The sequence below is a fragment of the Pyrus communis genome, chromosome 4 (genome assembly GCF_963583255.1).
Source record: "Pyrus communis chromosome 4, drPyrComm1.1, whole genome shotgun sequence".
In the NCBI taxonomy this organism is placed as follows: domain Eukaryota; kingdom Viridiplantae; phylum Streptophyta; class Magnoliopsida; order Rosales; family Rosaceae; genus Pyrus; species Pyrus communis.
In genome coordinates this window covers 19720688-19737259 of record NC_084806.1, presented here as the reverse complement: position 1 = coordinate 19737259, position 16572 = coordinate 19720688, and the positions used below count along the sequence as shown (strand labels likewise).

General features: G+C 37.6%; 1 protein-coding gene across 1 annotated transcript; it reads left to right on the top strand.

Moving 5' to 3' along the window:
* The first annotated feature begins 5918 nt into the window (after positions 1 to 5918).
* On the top strand, positions 5919 to 8919 carry LOC137730922 (cadmium/zinc-transporting ATPase HMA2-like). Its single transcript, XM_068469931.1, has 5 exons — positions 5919 to 6025; positions 6128 to 6455; positions 6691 to 6893; positions 7014 to 7213; positions 7382 to 8919. Exons 1-5 carry the CDS (start codon positions 5941 to 5943, stop codon positions 8813 to 8815), a joined length of 2250 nt encoding a protein of 749 aa, XP_068326032.1. The 5' UTR covers positions 5919 to 5940; the 3' UTR covers positions 8816 to 8919.
* The last annotated feature ends 7653 nt before the right edge of the window (positions 8920 to 16572 follow it).

Genomic DNA, 16572 nt, shown 5'->3' with positions numbered 1-16572 from the left:
CTTGTAAAAGTCAAGTATTGCAGAGCACCAGCCAAACTTCTGTAATGACGTGGATCAATCATAGGTGTTTCTTCAGTAGCAAGTAAATGTGTACGAGGTTTGGATGGTGTAGATGTAGGCTTATAATGTTCCATACCAGCCCTTGTCAATATCTACAAACACTGGGATACAAAGGAGTTGTATCTATTGAAGTGGAAAGAGTACCTTCTACTGTGCATGATTGAAGATAGGAAGCAAAGGAGTTGTATCTATTGAAGTGGAAAGTGTATGGTCTGATGTAACTGGTACTTCACAGTCTTGAACTTGAGAATTCTCATTGCTTTCAGCAGTAGAAGGTACTGACATTCCATAGTGATTAAAAGATAAGGAGACAGAATCAATCACAAGATCTTGAGAAATAACACCAATTGAAGGTTGAGTAACTGGTATTGGACCTAATATTTGAGAAATACCGGATTGAAATTGTACCGTTTGCTCTCTAATTGTGTGTTGTGAATTTTTTTAGAAAGGAAATACTGTCTCATCATGAATAACATTCCTAGAAATAATACATTCCTTTGTCTTCAAGTCATAACAAATAACACCCTTATAAGATGTACATAATAGTGATGTTGGATTGTAGCTTAGTGTCATTGTAAGATCTTAGCCAAGGAAACACTGATGTACCAAAGTTTTTAGGGGTTTTAAAGTGAACAATTTGGAGTTTCCGTCCTATATATCAATCTTTATAATGTTACTTATCAGGTGCTTCTCAGTAGTGCATTTATGATAATCAATGTGATTTTGCACCACAAAAATCTATTGTGGATAATATTTTAGTTGCCCATGAGATTTTTAGCAATTTCAATAAAAAGAAAGGTCCAACGGGTCTTACGATGGTCAAGCTAGACTTGGAGAAAGCCTATAATATCTTGAATTAGGACTATATTAAGTAATGCCTTTTAAAGTTAGAAAAACTAATGAAAGGGTTTTCAAAACTTTTTTTATTTTTTTATTTTTTTTTTATTTTTAACAAACGATATTATTTATACTAAGGAGGTGGGTGAGTGGGCTAAGCCTCATAATAGGCTAGTCATCTGATAACTTATAAGGACAAGATAAAGAAAAGAAGAAAAAAAATAAAACATAAAAAGCTTAACCAAAAGAGTCTGCAACGTACGAGAAATTTTTCTAAGTTCCGAGCTTATAATCTGACGTGGAGGTCCACCAACTATACCTTGACACTAGTACACATGTTTAACACCACCCACTATTTGAAAAATAAATAAATTAAACATATTGGGGTTAGGGCTCCACTAGGCTCTCTTTTCTCTCTTTCCTTCTTCGGGAAACTGAAAGGCTTTTATGTGAAACAACCATCGGCCTTCTCTAAGTTCCCTCTTACTTTCCCTTTGTCGTCTCTTATGCCAGCAACCAAGCAATTTCAGACCAAAACATCAAGGCATTTAAATTATTTAAAATCATAACTCAACAATTTAATTTCAAAATTATCCAATTTTTTCAAATTCATGTTTTAGTTGGACGATACTGGAGTTTCGGGGTGGGTTCATGGTGATATGGTTGTTCAGTGGAGGGCATTAACGACAAGTGGGTGATCTTGGCTATGGCAATAGCGGAAGTTTGGATGCAGATTGTGGGGAAGTTTTGGTCGGAGACTGCTAGGAAAAATTTGCCATATAACGCTTTCATTTTTTGGTCAACAAATAAAAAGACTTTTCAATTTTCGAAGAAGGAGAGAGGAAAAAGAGACCGTTGGGGCCCAAACCATGTTTTATTTTTTTATTGTTAAATGGTGGGGTGGTTTTTAAATGTGTACAGTTGGAAAATTATGATCGGTGGAATTCCAGATCAGCTTATTAGCCCGAAATTTAGAAAAATTTCTCGTAGCGTACCTCTGTAGCTTCTAACTCTGTGGGTAAGCTGCAACCTGTGTGGTAGCTCTTATCTTTAACATCTCTACGGAAATCCATAAAGCCAAGTGAATATATAAACAAATTAATTGTAACTTTGGAAAGAGAAGGAATATTGTTTGCGCTTTGCAGCGTTGTTTCGGAGAGCAGAAAAATTAAAAATAGAAAGAAAGAGAAGGAAAGGGGGAGGGACCCACTTTGTAACATAAGGAACCCTTGGATGCTCTAATCCATTTAGACTTGTTTTAATTTGTTGTTACTTTCTTCTAATCCACTTAGCATAGTTTTCAATTTGGAGGCCCCAAACCATGTGACCAGGTTCCCAAACTCGACTACCTTTCAAAATAGTAAACAACCATGCGCAAGCTTAAGAATAGGGAGTGTGTCGGCCAAATGCTCTCCGATGGTCAAGTTTGTGAACAAGTTTAGACTCAAGCAATGGGAAAGATATTCAAACGTTTTGATTACTCTATCAAAGATGAACCCTAGACGGGGTTATTTATACTGTGGGGAGAGACATTTTAGGATAAAATCCTCGTTCTAAGCCGGTAGAATCCTATAGGATACCTACAAGTAGATATTGCACTCTCTTAGGAGTTGTGACTACTTGTGCCGCATGCCAATTCCTAGATTGTAGGAACTCCAAAAACTATAAGGATCTGATTGAGTCCATATCCGGATCAGATCACATATCATGCGGAATAAGCATGGTTATCCACCAGAGTCGCTAGGACTCTGCCTATTGCCCTAGAACAAAGTGATAGTGGCACTACTACTCCGTCTGATCCAACTACATGTGTGGAGTTGGTGTGTCCGTGACCAGACTTTTGAGGTAAAAATATTTGGGTTAGCCTTACTAACACCAGAAAATTATAGTCCTACAATTTTCCCTAACTATGCATTTGAGAGGCCACTTATTCTCCTTGAGGTGTTACTTGTTCTATCATTTCTCAAGTATACGTATCGGCCATTAGGGTGGTTGGCCCTTGGAGCGGTGGCCCTTGGCATTTTTCCCATTGCTATGAAAGGTTTTGCATCGATTCGAAATTTCAGGTTTCATGACTTCAACATTCTTGTTATCATTGCCGGTGAGTCAATACTTGGTCTTAATATTCAACTTTTTTTCATTCTATTCTACACAATATGTTAATTTTCTACCACTCTAAGTACTAGTTTGGTACCGTTATACTTTTATAAAAAGTGGGTATTAAAAAAACCTGAGCTCAAAAGAATGTTTGATAAACACTTAAAAACAACTTATTTTCACAGTTTTGGATGAAAAAAAGTTGAAAACGTGAAGCAGCAAAAATGAACTTATTCACACAGCACAGCAAAAACAGTTTTTTTTTTCAAAGCATAGCAATACCAAACCAGCTCTAATATTGGTCTTACACTGCCGTACGGTGTTACAATAATTATATGATGACATGTACTTACAATCAAAACACATCCTCTTTTGTCAATCATCTATCATGGGAACAATACATGAGCAGTGACAAAAACGCATGCAGTAATTCGTTAATAGTAATAAAAAAAATTATAAAAAGTTATTGGTCAAATTAATAATATTTGTGCTCTACAAAATTTTGGTAAGCTATTTTATAATAATTGGTTAAAAGAAAATGACTAAAAGGTTGGGTATCATTTGGACAAGTAAATTATGGTAGTAATAAATCTCGGCCGTCCGTTTTTTATTACAACTTTGAAACTTTGATTAGTTTTGAGTAATACTATATTTATCTTATTTACCGAATCATATTTGTACTAGCTTTTTAATAGAGGTAGGATTCACTAACCCATATAGGATCCATTTTTATTAGATGTAGTACAAATATGGTATAAAAATACAGTAAGAATAACATTTTATTTTAGTTCCTTTTGAAATTATAAGATTCTTGTTCGTTATATTGTACATACGCACTTGATTATTTTGGGCACCGAGCTCTTTGGATGTTTTAAATGACTTTGCCGACCTTCACACCAGAGGGATTTTTCAGTATGTCGAGTATATTGTCTTGTACGCTAAAGGTATTAATATAATTGGTTGAAAATTAAAAAAAAAAAAAAAAATTAACCAATTATAATATAACACTTGATATATCAAGTCGTATTTCCATACTGAAAAGTTTCTCGTCACACCGAACTAACCAAAACAATTGATCCTTTTGTTTTTTTAATTTAATTTTATATTTTTTGTTTAGAAAAATTGCACCACATCACGTTTTCTTAGAAAGTTTAAATGGATACATGTCGGTTTAAGAGTTCCAATCCAAACGTCACCGGTACGCAACTAAAGATATTTTTTTTTATGCACACAAAAGATCCAAATGATTAGTCTTTGGCTTCTTGCAAGTTCGAATGGATAAGCGTGTTTAAACTAAAAGTTTGGATGGATATTTGGATTTTGTTAAAAATCGCTTCCCGATCTGTTTCCCTCAGATGATATAGTTTTTGGAGAAATGCAAACCTAGCCATTGTTTTAACATTTGAAAAACTTAAGGTCCCTGTTTTGCAGGGTTCCTAAATCTAACTATTCGAGGCTTTCTTAAGTAACGCTCGGGGGTTTCGAGCATTTTTGAAGTAATCCTCTTATAGCATGTTCGGCATTTTTGTACTTCAACATTTCTTCTTAGATTTAAAATCTTTTCTTTTTAGGGTAGGTTTTCTAATTTTTTAGTTCATCATAAAGTCTAATTTCACTGCCCTAGCTCGTCATTGGCTTTCCATTTTTTGTGAATAAGGGTGCTACAGCTAAGTTACCTAACTATTTCGTGAACCGTATGTTTTGACTTGCTTGGCTAAGCTACCTAACTATTTTAGTACTCTACACCTACTTCTATAGTTTATAGTCTCAACGGATTCATTAGGGCATCATCTCTCTCATCACGTCTGACGGTTGGTATGTAACTTTAACAAACAAATGGTTCTTCAACTCAAATGCGAGATACATGGAAATGAAGAAGCAATTGAGTAAAAGAATAAAACACTACCAAATTAAAAATTTTAAATCTACTGAATTATGATTTCAGTCGGAGTTTTGGAGAAAAATGCTGTAAAAAATGGGACTGTATTTTCAGATCTTTAAGTAAAATAATACAAAAATATATATAAATCGAAGGAAAAACATTAGCTTATTGCAGTATCAGTAAATCCTTTTTTCTTTTTTTTGGTACTATAGTTTTTATGTAGTTTACTGGTTACTGGTATCGATAAACTGATAGATAGTGTAACTTTTGACAGTGGTTGGAACAATTGCTTTGAAGGACTATACCGAAGCTGCCTCTATTGTCTTTCTGTTCATCATTGCAGAGTGGCTTCAGTCTTGTGCAGGATACAGGGTTAGCATAAAACCCTCATCCTTGTTTTTATGAAACATTTCAGAACGAATTAAACAAAATACAAGTAACAATAAGTGGCAGAAAAACGTAGCAGTGGATTTGAAAGTTTGAGTATGCGGAACAGATTTCGGAACAAGAAGTTTTGCTGAAGACAGTTTTGTACATAATTATGTGATAAACCAAGTACTAATACATTAAAGTGGTATTTTTGGGATTAATGAATGACTTGCTAATGTGTATCATAGACAGTCAAAAATCTAGAATGACATGCTTTTATGTACTCAGGCGAAAGCAGCGATGTCGTCGTTGATGAGCATGGCGCCCCAAAAAGCAGTCTTAGCTGAGAATGGAGAAGTTGTAGATGTTGATGAGGTTAAGTTGAACACAATTCTTGCTGTTAAGGCCGGTGAAGTTATACCGATTGATGGAATAGTTGTTGAAGGAAAATGCGAAGTGGATGAGAAAACACTAACCGGGGAATCCTATCCAGTAGCCAAAGAAAAGGACTCCACTGTTTGGGCGGGCACTATCAATCTTAATGGTAAAATAAACCTCCCTCCCATCATTCTTACATCTTGAAGACTTGAATAAAAGAGTTATCTTTTCATTTCTGACAAATTTTGGTTTGTATTTGTAAAGGTTATATTAGTGTTAAAACTACAGAGTTAGCTGAAGATTGTGCGGTCGCCAAAATGGCCAAACTCGTTGAAGAGGCTCAAAACAGCAAAACCAGAACTCAAAGATTCATTGACAAATGCGCAATGTTCTATACCCCAGGTTAGTCTACTTTCCCCATACATTTCATATGTTTCCCTATTCTTTTACTACTAAGGAGAATGCAAACGGTTAGATTATATGTTTTGTGCTGCTGTTTTGCAGCGGTCCTAGTCATATCCGTATCTATCGCAGTGATTCCGGCAGCATTACATGTTCACAATTGGAGCAAGTGGTTTCACTTAGCTTTGGTTGTTTTAGTGAGTGCATGTCCTTGCGGCCTCATCCTCTCTACACCCGTTGTGACTTTTTGCACACTCACAAAGGCAGCAACATCCGGACTGCTAATCAAAGGAGGTGACTACGTTGAGATCCTTGCTAAAGTCAAGATCATGGCTTTTGACAAAACTGGGACAATAACAAGGGGTGAATTTGTGGTGATGGATTTTCAATCTCTTCGTGATGACATTAGCTTGAACACATTGCTTTACTGGTATAGACTGGAACTCCTCTATTCATCAACATGTTGAATAACACACACCAAAATTATGATGGAAAGAAAAATTTTAATTCATGAAATTCAGAAAGCGACTTCTAATTTAAAGAGTAATTTAAGGCAGTTTTAAAGGCTGCATTTTAAAAATCGGAAAAGGAATGGTTGGATTGTATTCTTCACTGGAAGAATTTCCTTTGTCCACTAAATTTACAGTTTATTTATCCTCTTGAAGGGTTGCAAGCATTGAGAGGAAGTCCAGTCATCCAATGGCAGATGCGCTGGTTGACTATGGAAGATCGCTTTCGATTGAGCCAAAACCTGAAAATGTGGAGGAGTTTCAAAATTTTCCCGGGGAAGGTATCCATGGGAAAATTGATGGACAAGATATCTACATTGGAAACAGAAAAATAGCTTTACGAGCTGCTTGTGAAATAGGTAAATGCCATCAACTCCTTATCTTCCAAACGATAGCTAGTGATTCCAAAGTTATGATCCATTTTCCTTTTGTTTATGGACTTTTGGATGTCTCATCATTGGTTCTGTTTGAAAGTCCAGTTCCTACAACTGAAGGTTCTAATGGTGGGAAAACGATTGGATACATATACTCTGGAGGAACCCCAGCCGGAGTCTTTACAATATCTGATGCTTGTCGATCTGGGGCTGCAGAGGCTATCAGAGAGCTGAAGAAGTTGGGTATTAAAACAGCTATGCTCACTGGAGATAGTAATGCTGCCTCATTGCATACAAATGAACAGGTGCATTATTTCTAATATATTAGCCTATGCCTGAAGCCGGGTGCTCACTTTATTGATTCAATTTATGATTTGCCTTGGTATACATCGCTGTAGAACTGCATGTATATTTCCTTTGTAGATTCAGGGGAAAAGGGAACTAATAAGAGTAGCAATTTATCTGACTTGCAGCTTAAGCAAGCTCTCGAGGTAGTACATGCAGAACTTCTACCTGAAGATAAGGCAAGAATCGTTAAAGAATTTAAAACGGAAGGAAATACAGCAATGGTTGGAGATGGTATCAATGATGCCCCTGCATTAGCCACAGCGGATATTGGTATCTCAATGGGCATTTCAGGATCAGCCCTTGCTCAAGAAACTGGGAATATAATTTTACTGTCAAATGACATTAGGAAACTACCAAAAGCAGTCCGACTGGCGAGAAGAGCTAATAGAAAAGTGGTTGAGAATGTTGTTTTGTCAATCACTACTAAGGTTGGTATCCTTGCACTGGGATTTGCAGGGCATCCGCTCGTTTGGGCTGCGGTTCTTGCTGATGTTGGGACATGCATGCTTGTTATATTCAATAGCATGCTACTCTTACAAGGAACCCAAAAGCATGGAGGGAGTACTTCTGCGCCACATGCCCATAAACATGGAAGCCATGGACATAGCCTCTCTCACAAAAACCAACATTGTTGCTCAGATAGCAAACCTGTGAAAGCCTGTGAACCTCAAAAGTGTTCATCGCAGTGCCAGCCTACTCCCTTGAATTCAAGCTTGCCGTGTATGCTTAAGTGCAGTGATGACTTACGCAAGGCAAGACACTGTGATGAAGCAAGCTGCATGAAAGTCAATAAAGATCTTGAGTCACAGAATAAACACAATCATGGTTTTTTGAGTCATCATAATTTGAGCTCATGTGCAGAAGGTGATAAAATTCACGAGGCAAAACACTGCGATGGTTCTGCTTCTTCTTTGGTGGAAATTCCAAAGTTGACAAGTAAAGGTCATTGCCACTCAACGCACTGCAGCAAAGAGCACAGCACAAAGGAAAGTGATGGAGTCCATGAGGGAAAACACTGCAATCATTCTATCTTTTCTTTGGATGAAAGCAAAAGATTGACAGATAGTGACATTTCCCACTCAAGAAACTGGGGAAAGGAGCGTAGTAGAAAGGAAGGTGATGCAATACACGAGCCAAAACACTGCAACCATTCTGCTTTTTCAATGGAGGAATGCCAAAAATTGACAAGTACTGGTCATTGCTGCTCAACTCACTGTGGCAAAGATCATATTCACAATGAAGCGTTAGGAGAGACGTTTGCCACAAGCTGTGATCATCAGCGTCACTGTAATCTAGATGAAAACTTGCCTCCTTATACGACTATTGATATTGTAACGGGTTGTGACCAAGCAGAATCAACCCCAACGAAATCTTGCATTGGCTCAGGGACTATGGAAAAGGAAGTGTGCTGCTCGGAATCAGTAGCAATTCAAGCTTGTGTGTTAGAGAAAAGAGAAGTCGGTGGGTGCTGCAAAAGCTACATGAAGGAATGCTGTGGTAGTCATGGGCATATTGGTTCTAGCTTTAAGGGTTGTTTATCAGAAATCACAATTGAATAGATGTAACTGACTGAAAAAAGTTATATATATCCACACCTAATCGAACTTCAATGATCCGAACTGTCTATTTTTCAAGTTGCACCTCATGAATTATCCTTACAAAATATTAGCCAAATCGAAAATATTTGAGATATCTTTTTATTTTATTTTATTTTATTTTATTTTTTTATTTTTTTATTTTTAATTTTTTGAAGCTTTTAGACATCTAATTGAGGAATGAAAAACAGGATTAGAACATATGGCAAGTGCAGACATATCATCACAATGCAAACAAGAAGGTAAGGGAAGAAACTGATGTATGTCCCTGAGCAATGATCGAATCCAGAAAATGTCAGCTACACCACTGGCTAATGCTTTTTACTCTGCTTTTGTTGAACTTGAAACAATTAACTGCCATGATATTGGATTGGAACCCAAACACACAACATAACCAGTGATGGATCTTCTAGTGTTAATATTAGCAACCTAGTCAGAATCTGAGAAAGCAGTTATAGACATATCCTCACTCTTAGTATACCTCAAACCAAAATCAATTGTACCTTGCAGATACTTTAGAATTCTTTTAACCAAATAAAAATGCAATTGTGTAGGATTAGTCATGAATGGACAAACCATGATAACTAAATGAGCTAGATCATGCCCTTGTAAAAGTTAAGTATTGCAGAGCACCAGCCAAACTTCTGTAATGACGTGGATCAATCATAGGTGTTTCTTCAGTAGCAAGTAAATGTGTACGAGGTTTGGATGGTGTAGATGTAGGATTATAATGTTCCATACCAGCCCTTGTCAATATCTAGAAACACTGGGATACAAAGGAGTTGTATCTATTGAAGTGGAAAGAGTGCCTTCTACTGTGCATGATTGAAGATAGGAAGCAAAGGAGTTGTATCTATTGAAGTGGAAAGTGTATGGTCTGATGTAACTGGTACTTCACAGTCTTGAACTTGAGAATTCTCATTGCTTTCAGCAGTAGAAGGTACTGACATTCCATAGTGATTAAAAGGTAAGGAGACAGAATCAATCACAAGATCTGGAGAAATAACACCAATTGAAGGTTGAGTAACTGGTATTGGACCTAATATTTGAGAAATACCAGATTGAAATTGTACCATTTGCTCTCTAATTGTGTGTTGTGAATTTTTTTAAAAAGGAAATACTGTCTCATCATGAATAACATTCCTAGAAATAATACATTTCTTTGTCTTCAAGTCATAACAAATAACACCCTTATAACCCATGGAATACCCTAAGATGTACATAATAGTGATGTTGGACTGTAGCTTAGTGGCATTGTAAGATCTTAGCCAAGGAAACACTGATGTACCAAAGGTTTTTAGGGGTTTAAAGTGAATAATTTGGAGTTTCCGTCCTATATATCAATCTTTGTAATGTTACTTATCAGGCACTTCTCAGTAGTACATTTCTGATAATCAATGTGATTTTGCACCACAAAAATCTATTGTGGATAATATTTTAGTTGCCCATGAGATTTTTAGCAATTTCAATAAAAAGAAAGGTCCAACGGGTCTTATAGTGGTCAAGCTAGACTTGGAGAAAGCCTATAATATCTTGAATTAGGACTATATTAAGTAATGCCTTTTAAAGTTAGAAAAACTAATGAAAGGGTTTTCAAAACTTTTTTTTTTTTTTTTTTTTTTAACAAACGATATTTTTTATACTAAGGAGGTGGGTGAGTGGGCTAAGCCTTATAATAGGCTAGTCATCTGATAACTTATAAGGACAAGATAAAGAAAAGAAGAAAAAAAAATAAAACATAAAAAGCTTAACAGAAAGATTCTGCAACGTACGAGAAATTTATCTAAGTTTCGAGCTTATAATCTGACGTGGAGGTCCACCAACTATACCTTGACACTAGTACACATGTTTAACACCACCCACCATTTGAAAAATAAATAAATTAAACATATTGGGGTTAGGGCTCCACTAGGCTCTCTTTTCTCTCTTTCCTTCTTTGAGAAACTGAAAGGCTTTTATATGAAACAACCATCGGCCTTCTCTAAGTTCCTTCTTACTTTCCCTTTGTCGTCTCGCATGCCAGCAACCAAGCAATTTCAGACCAAAACATCAAGGCATTTAAATTATTTAAAATCATAACTCAACAATTTAATTTCAAAATTATCCAATTTTTTCAAATTCATGTTTTAGTTGGACGATACTGGAGTTTCGGGGTGGGTTCATGGTGATATGGTTGTTCAGTGGAGGGCATTAACGACAAGTGGGTGATCTTGGCTCTGGCAATAGCGGAAGTTTGGATGCAGATTGTGGGGAAGTTTTGGTCGGAGACTGCTAGGAAAAATTTGCCATATAATGCTTTCATTTTTTGGTCAACAAATAAAAAGACTTTTCAGTTTTCGAAGAAGGAGAGCGGAAAAAGAGACTGTTGGGGCCCAAACCATGTTTTATTTTTTTATTGTTAATGGTGGGGTGGTTTTTAAATGTGTACAGTTGGCAAATTATGATCGGTGGAATTCCAGATCAGCTTATTAGCCCGAAATTTAGAAAAATTTCTCGTAGCGTACCTCTGTAGCTTCTAACTCTGTGGGTAAGCTGCAACCTGTGTGGTAGCTCTTATCTCTAACATCTCTACGGAAATCCATAAAGCCAAGTGAATATATAAACAAATTAATTGTAACTTTGGAAAGAGAAGGAATATTGTTTGCGCTTTGCGGCGTTGTTTCGGAGAGCAGAAAAATTAAAAACAAAAAGAAAGAGAAGGAAAGGGGGAGGGACCCACTTTGTAACATAAGGAACCCTTGGATGCTCTAATCCATTTAGACTTGTTTTAATTTGTTGTTACTTTCTTCTAATCCACTTAGCATAGTTTTCAATTTGGAGGCCCCAAACCATGTGACCAGGTTCCCAAACTCGACTATCTTTCAAAATAGTAAACAACCATGCGCAAGCTTAAGACTAGGGAGTGTGTCGGCCAAATGCTCTCCGATGGTCAAGTTTGTGAACAATTTTAGACTCAAGCAATGAGAAAGATATTCAAATGTTTTGATTACTCTACTAAAGATGAACCCTAGACGGGGTTATTTATACTGTGGGGAGAGACCTTTTTGGATAAAATCCTCGTTCTAAGCCGGTAGAATCCTATAGGATATCTAGAAGTAGATATTGCACTCTCTTAGGAGTTGTGACTAATTGTGCCGCATGCCAATTCCTAGATTGTAGGAACTCCAAAAACTATAAGGATCTGATTGAGTCCATATCCGGATCAGATCACATATCATGCGGAATAAGCATGGTTATCCACCAGAGTTACTAGGACTCTGCCTATTGCCCTGGAACAAAGTGATAGTAACACTACTACTTCGTCTGATCCAACTACATGCGTGGAGTTGGTGTGTCCGTGATCAGACTTTTGAGGTAAAAATATTCGGATTAGCCTTATTAAGGCACCAGAAAATTGTACTCCTACAATTTTCCCTAACTATGCATTTGAGAGGCCACTTATTCTCCTTGAGGATGGATTGTTATCCAAATACCATGTCTTTTGGAGTAAACTGGAAAACGTACTATTTAGTATTCTATCTTTGTGTGCTGATCTGACTTTTGGTGCTAAAATGAAGGTTTCATATCCAAACGTGCGCCCTCAAGTACCGTGCCATAAAGTTTGTAATGATGAGACTTTGCGTTTGTGGTATGTACACGAAAAACAAGAAATCTCTTCCTATATTTTTTACCGATGTCTTCAGCCGTCAGATTCACTGATCCCAAGGTAAGTTAGTTAGTATTCAATAGTCGAATGATGTTGTCAAATGAAGCTTTTATAATCTCAGATCTTTCCCTTTCGTTTATCAGAACCCTTAAATCATTCATTGTAAAAAAAAGCTCTAACTTTTTTCTTATACAAATTCAAAAACCCTCCTTATTTTTTTGAAGCCTTACCTATGGTGTCTTCAAGAAAAAATACCAAATCCCCCAAAATTTTGCCCTATAACCTTCCATTAACGAGGGTTCGTAACCAGAAGGAAAGCCAAACCTTCATTGAAAATCATCGAGATCTCTTGGGCCAATGTAAAGTCAAGTGGTAGCTAGGTCAAGATATTCATGCTACATTCTCAACATCGTCTGATCCTTAGCGTCCCTGCATTAGGATTTATCCTTGGTTTTGCGACTTGAGTATTGGTTTCCTTCTTTCTGATTTCTTGAAAAGCATCTTATTGTGCTATGATATGGCAAATTGTAATCTTTCCCCAACGGCCTTCAGACTTATCACTCACTCCGAATTACTAAATCAATGGTGTAGAGCCGAGCTGGGCATTCAAGAAGTTAGAATGCTGCATAACCTTAGGATGGGTTTTGACGAATACTACTACTTCTTGGCCAGACCTAGCCTTATTTGGTAGTCATACATTCAGGATTCCCTTTATCAAGACAAGGAATGGTTCAGGGACGTCTTGGTTGTCAATGAGATTTGGAAATGAGAGATAAATAGGGTTAGGGTTACAGTTCTTCATTCTTACAATTTAGAATTTAGCAATGAGTTCGAAATCATTGAGGTATGTCATCCATAATTAATCCATTATGCAATGAAAATTCCTGCTGCATTGCAACTAAAAGTGGTTGTTCTCCCCTGAATGCTTCACCAATCGAGGAAAATGATCATGCCATCAATCATTGCTTGAAATTCCTTATATCGGATCTGAAATGGATCGAAGCCAAGGGTGTCCACAGATGGATTCAATCCTTCAAGTCGAAGGTTGCTCCATCTTCTGGCTTGAAAAAGCGGCAGCAACCTAGCAGCTCATCCTCATAACCATTGCTTGTTCCTTCACAACTTCACTTGCTGATTAGGGATATGATGCCCGATTGCCTCGAAGACAAGGAAGAGATCACCTTTCAAATGAAAATATGCATAGCTTCTTTGGCCTTCATGATTTTTAGAACATCTACCCTATTACCTTTGGTGAATGAACCGCCAGTTTCATATTCCTTACTTTTAGAGCCAGAACCACTACAGTCACTTAAGCCTAAGCCCAAACTTCCATCTTCTACATTTCTACTAGCTTTTCCACCACAGTTAAGCGAAGTCGGCACTTCTGTTCATGCATCATCCTTTGCCCCCATCATTCCATAAAAAAATACCCATGGAGGTGTTTCCCAAGAACGACAATCCTCTACCTTTAGCCCCAACAAAGTCTGAAGGAACGACGCAACCTCCTCTAGTGATTAAGCCTTCAGTCGATCATGTTGGCATTCCTTTTTCTGCTAGCAGCATTCGAAATATGGACTACGCTCGAGCCTTCCTCGGAGCCACAATTGTCCATGCGAACTACAAAGAAGTTTGCACGTCTCTTAAGGACGTCCTGATGCGATGTTGAAGTCACTACAAGATGATTTTTCATTCCCTTATTTCCCTTGTAAGTATGTTTCAATATAACTATCCTTTTTTTATATAGCTTTTGTTTATTAGGCTATGTATAGACAGAGGTGTCCATATTCCTTCAAGTGAGGCGAATCTGAGAGCTTGAATAGAGTTAGAACAACGATTGTCAAAAGACTTAAGAAGATGCAGGCTGAGAAGCAAGCTTTGAGGACACCCACGAGGCAGAAATCAGAAATACACTAATGCTGCTACATTCGAGGAGATGAAGGTCAGGACTACTTGAAAGACCTTACAAAGGCAAAGGAGAAATTGAGGTTAGAGCGGCGATCTAGGGCCAAAGTGGATAGGACCTTGGCGAATTTGAGGGAGGAATTGGAACGTGTATTGACTTTGAAGCGAAGTGATTGGGCAACAAAGCGGGCTGCTATTCAGTTAGAAGTTAAACAACTTTGCCAATAGGTTAACCATAAAGAAAAAACTAGCATCGCGGACCTCCAACTGCTCACTAATGTGCACATCTCTGAAATTTCAATTCTCCGGGATGACCTCTAGAAGATGCTTGTAGAGGAATATAAGGAAGGTTATAACCTCGAGTATTTTATTGGTTATGCTCAGTGAGATCACCTCAAGGGTTGGCACATCTTCAAGATCTTGGATGAGATCAAACACACAGACTTTCCTGTTCTAGAGCATCTGTTGAACGAAATTACAGACTTGGAAACAGAACAAGAGTAAGAGTCTGATTCGATAGTCACCCAGCACCCGATACACTCTGATAGTCTTCAACCACCGCTAAGGGGAAAAAAAGTAACAAAAGGAATCCGGCCTTGAAGTTTCCTAGTCAAGATGGGGGCTTGTCTCTTCCGTGATTCAAGTTTTGCTTCATCGTACTACACTTCTATTTTTTGTTTCTTATTCGTGTATTGAAATGTTCCAATTCGATAAATCTCTCTAAAGTAGACAAACTTTATAGGAGAATTAAGTGACAGAGCGGAAAAAAAGTAAGCTTGTGGGCCACAGACGTAGCATTCATAAGGTATTCGCATCGCAATATCCAAAGTACCATATTACTACGTTACCAGGAATTAAACATTAAACCCATGAGAAAACTTTTTCTATGCACTCATTGAAACACATTTATGGGATTCAGAGTTTTGAATCGTACTAGAAAGTAACTTGTAGATAGAGGCTAATTCTTCTATGCCTTGCCCTAATTTTTGGGCCAAAGGCTCAATACTTGCAATGTGGAGCCAAAGAAAGGGTCATTCCCTAGCCTAAGTTGTGTGTCTGTTTCCAATAAATCTTAAACAACATTTCTTTGGAGACTTGGTCATCGGCATATGGGTCGGAAATAGTTTTTGAATCTTTTTGTCAGGCCTTACGTATTGGACCTGAGCTAAACTACCTTCACTGGCTTGGTCAAAGCATTTGCATGTATCGAAGCTCCGATGGAATAAAATTCCTCTTTGGGATTACCTAGTTTGGATGCCCCATTCGGACTGCTAACAGATGATGTTCCAAAATATATTTGTCTTTGTATGTTGGTCCGACATAGAAGTAGTTGTACTTGGGGTCGAAGTTCAAAGTCAATTTCGAATGATTTTCGGTTTGCCCTTTTGACTATTCCTTTGAATGGTGAAGAGCCTGATTTGAATGTTATAACCTACAACTTTGTTAGTTGTATAACCTTTCCAGAGGCTGGAGGGTGCATTAAACTTCCGGGTTAGGGTGCCATGTGCCCGTGACCATAGCCTGCTTATCATTATCGCACTTATTAGGGCTCGAGTCTCATAAGCTGCTAAATGTTCAAAATAGAATGGGCTAAAAGAGACTCATCTGACAGTGCTACTTTGAATTTTAGACTTGCATTCTAATGGTGCCTTACCTAGACCACTTGGAGAAGTCTGTATTCGAATGGATCTTCCTCCCAATATTGGTCCTTCATTTTCCGTAGTGTTTTATCTTCTATTGTTTGCCCTTATGGCTAGATAACGGTGCAAGAGATTATCACCTGAGGGAATCTTACTCATGCCATGCATCCATTCTCAATCGAAGATGGCGTTGTAAGGAGATGGGTAACCCATGACATGGAAGGTCATCAAATGTTCAGACGGTTTTGCTTGTAATAAAGCAGTATTGTCCCCATAATATTGAGTGGAGTCTTATCATAGGTTTGGGTAGTGGGCCTTTTAAAGTTGACCCTCGAAGATGCCCATCCTCTTAGTCGTGCCCCTGAAGAGGAAGTCACCTTATGATCCATTATCTATCAAAACTTAGCTTACCATGGCGTTAAAGATTTGCAACTTAATGATGAGAGGGCCATCAAGGGAATCTTTCTTTGGTGTCTTTCATGCATCGTCTTCCTTCCCTTATGTGCTTTTTGGAAACATTCCTGCTTTCCTCT

Excerpts from the sequence above, each read along its gene's own strand:
- LOC137730922 (XM_068469931.1), top strand. The coding sequence starts at position 5,941 with ATGGCCAAACTCGTTGAAGAGGCTCAAAACAGCAAAACCAGAACTCAA. Across the intron at positions 6,026-6,127 it reads CGCAATGTTCTATACCCCAG|CGGTCCTAGTCATATCCGTA; the intron begins GTTAGTCTACTT and ends GCTGTTTTGCAG. Across the intron at positions 6,456-6,690 it reads TTGAACACATTGCTTTACTG|GGTTGCAAGCATTGAGAGGA; the intron begins GTATAGACTGGA and ends ATCCTCTTGAAG.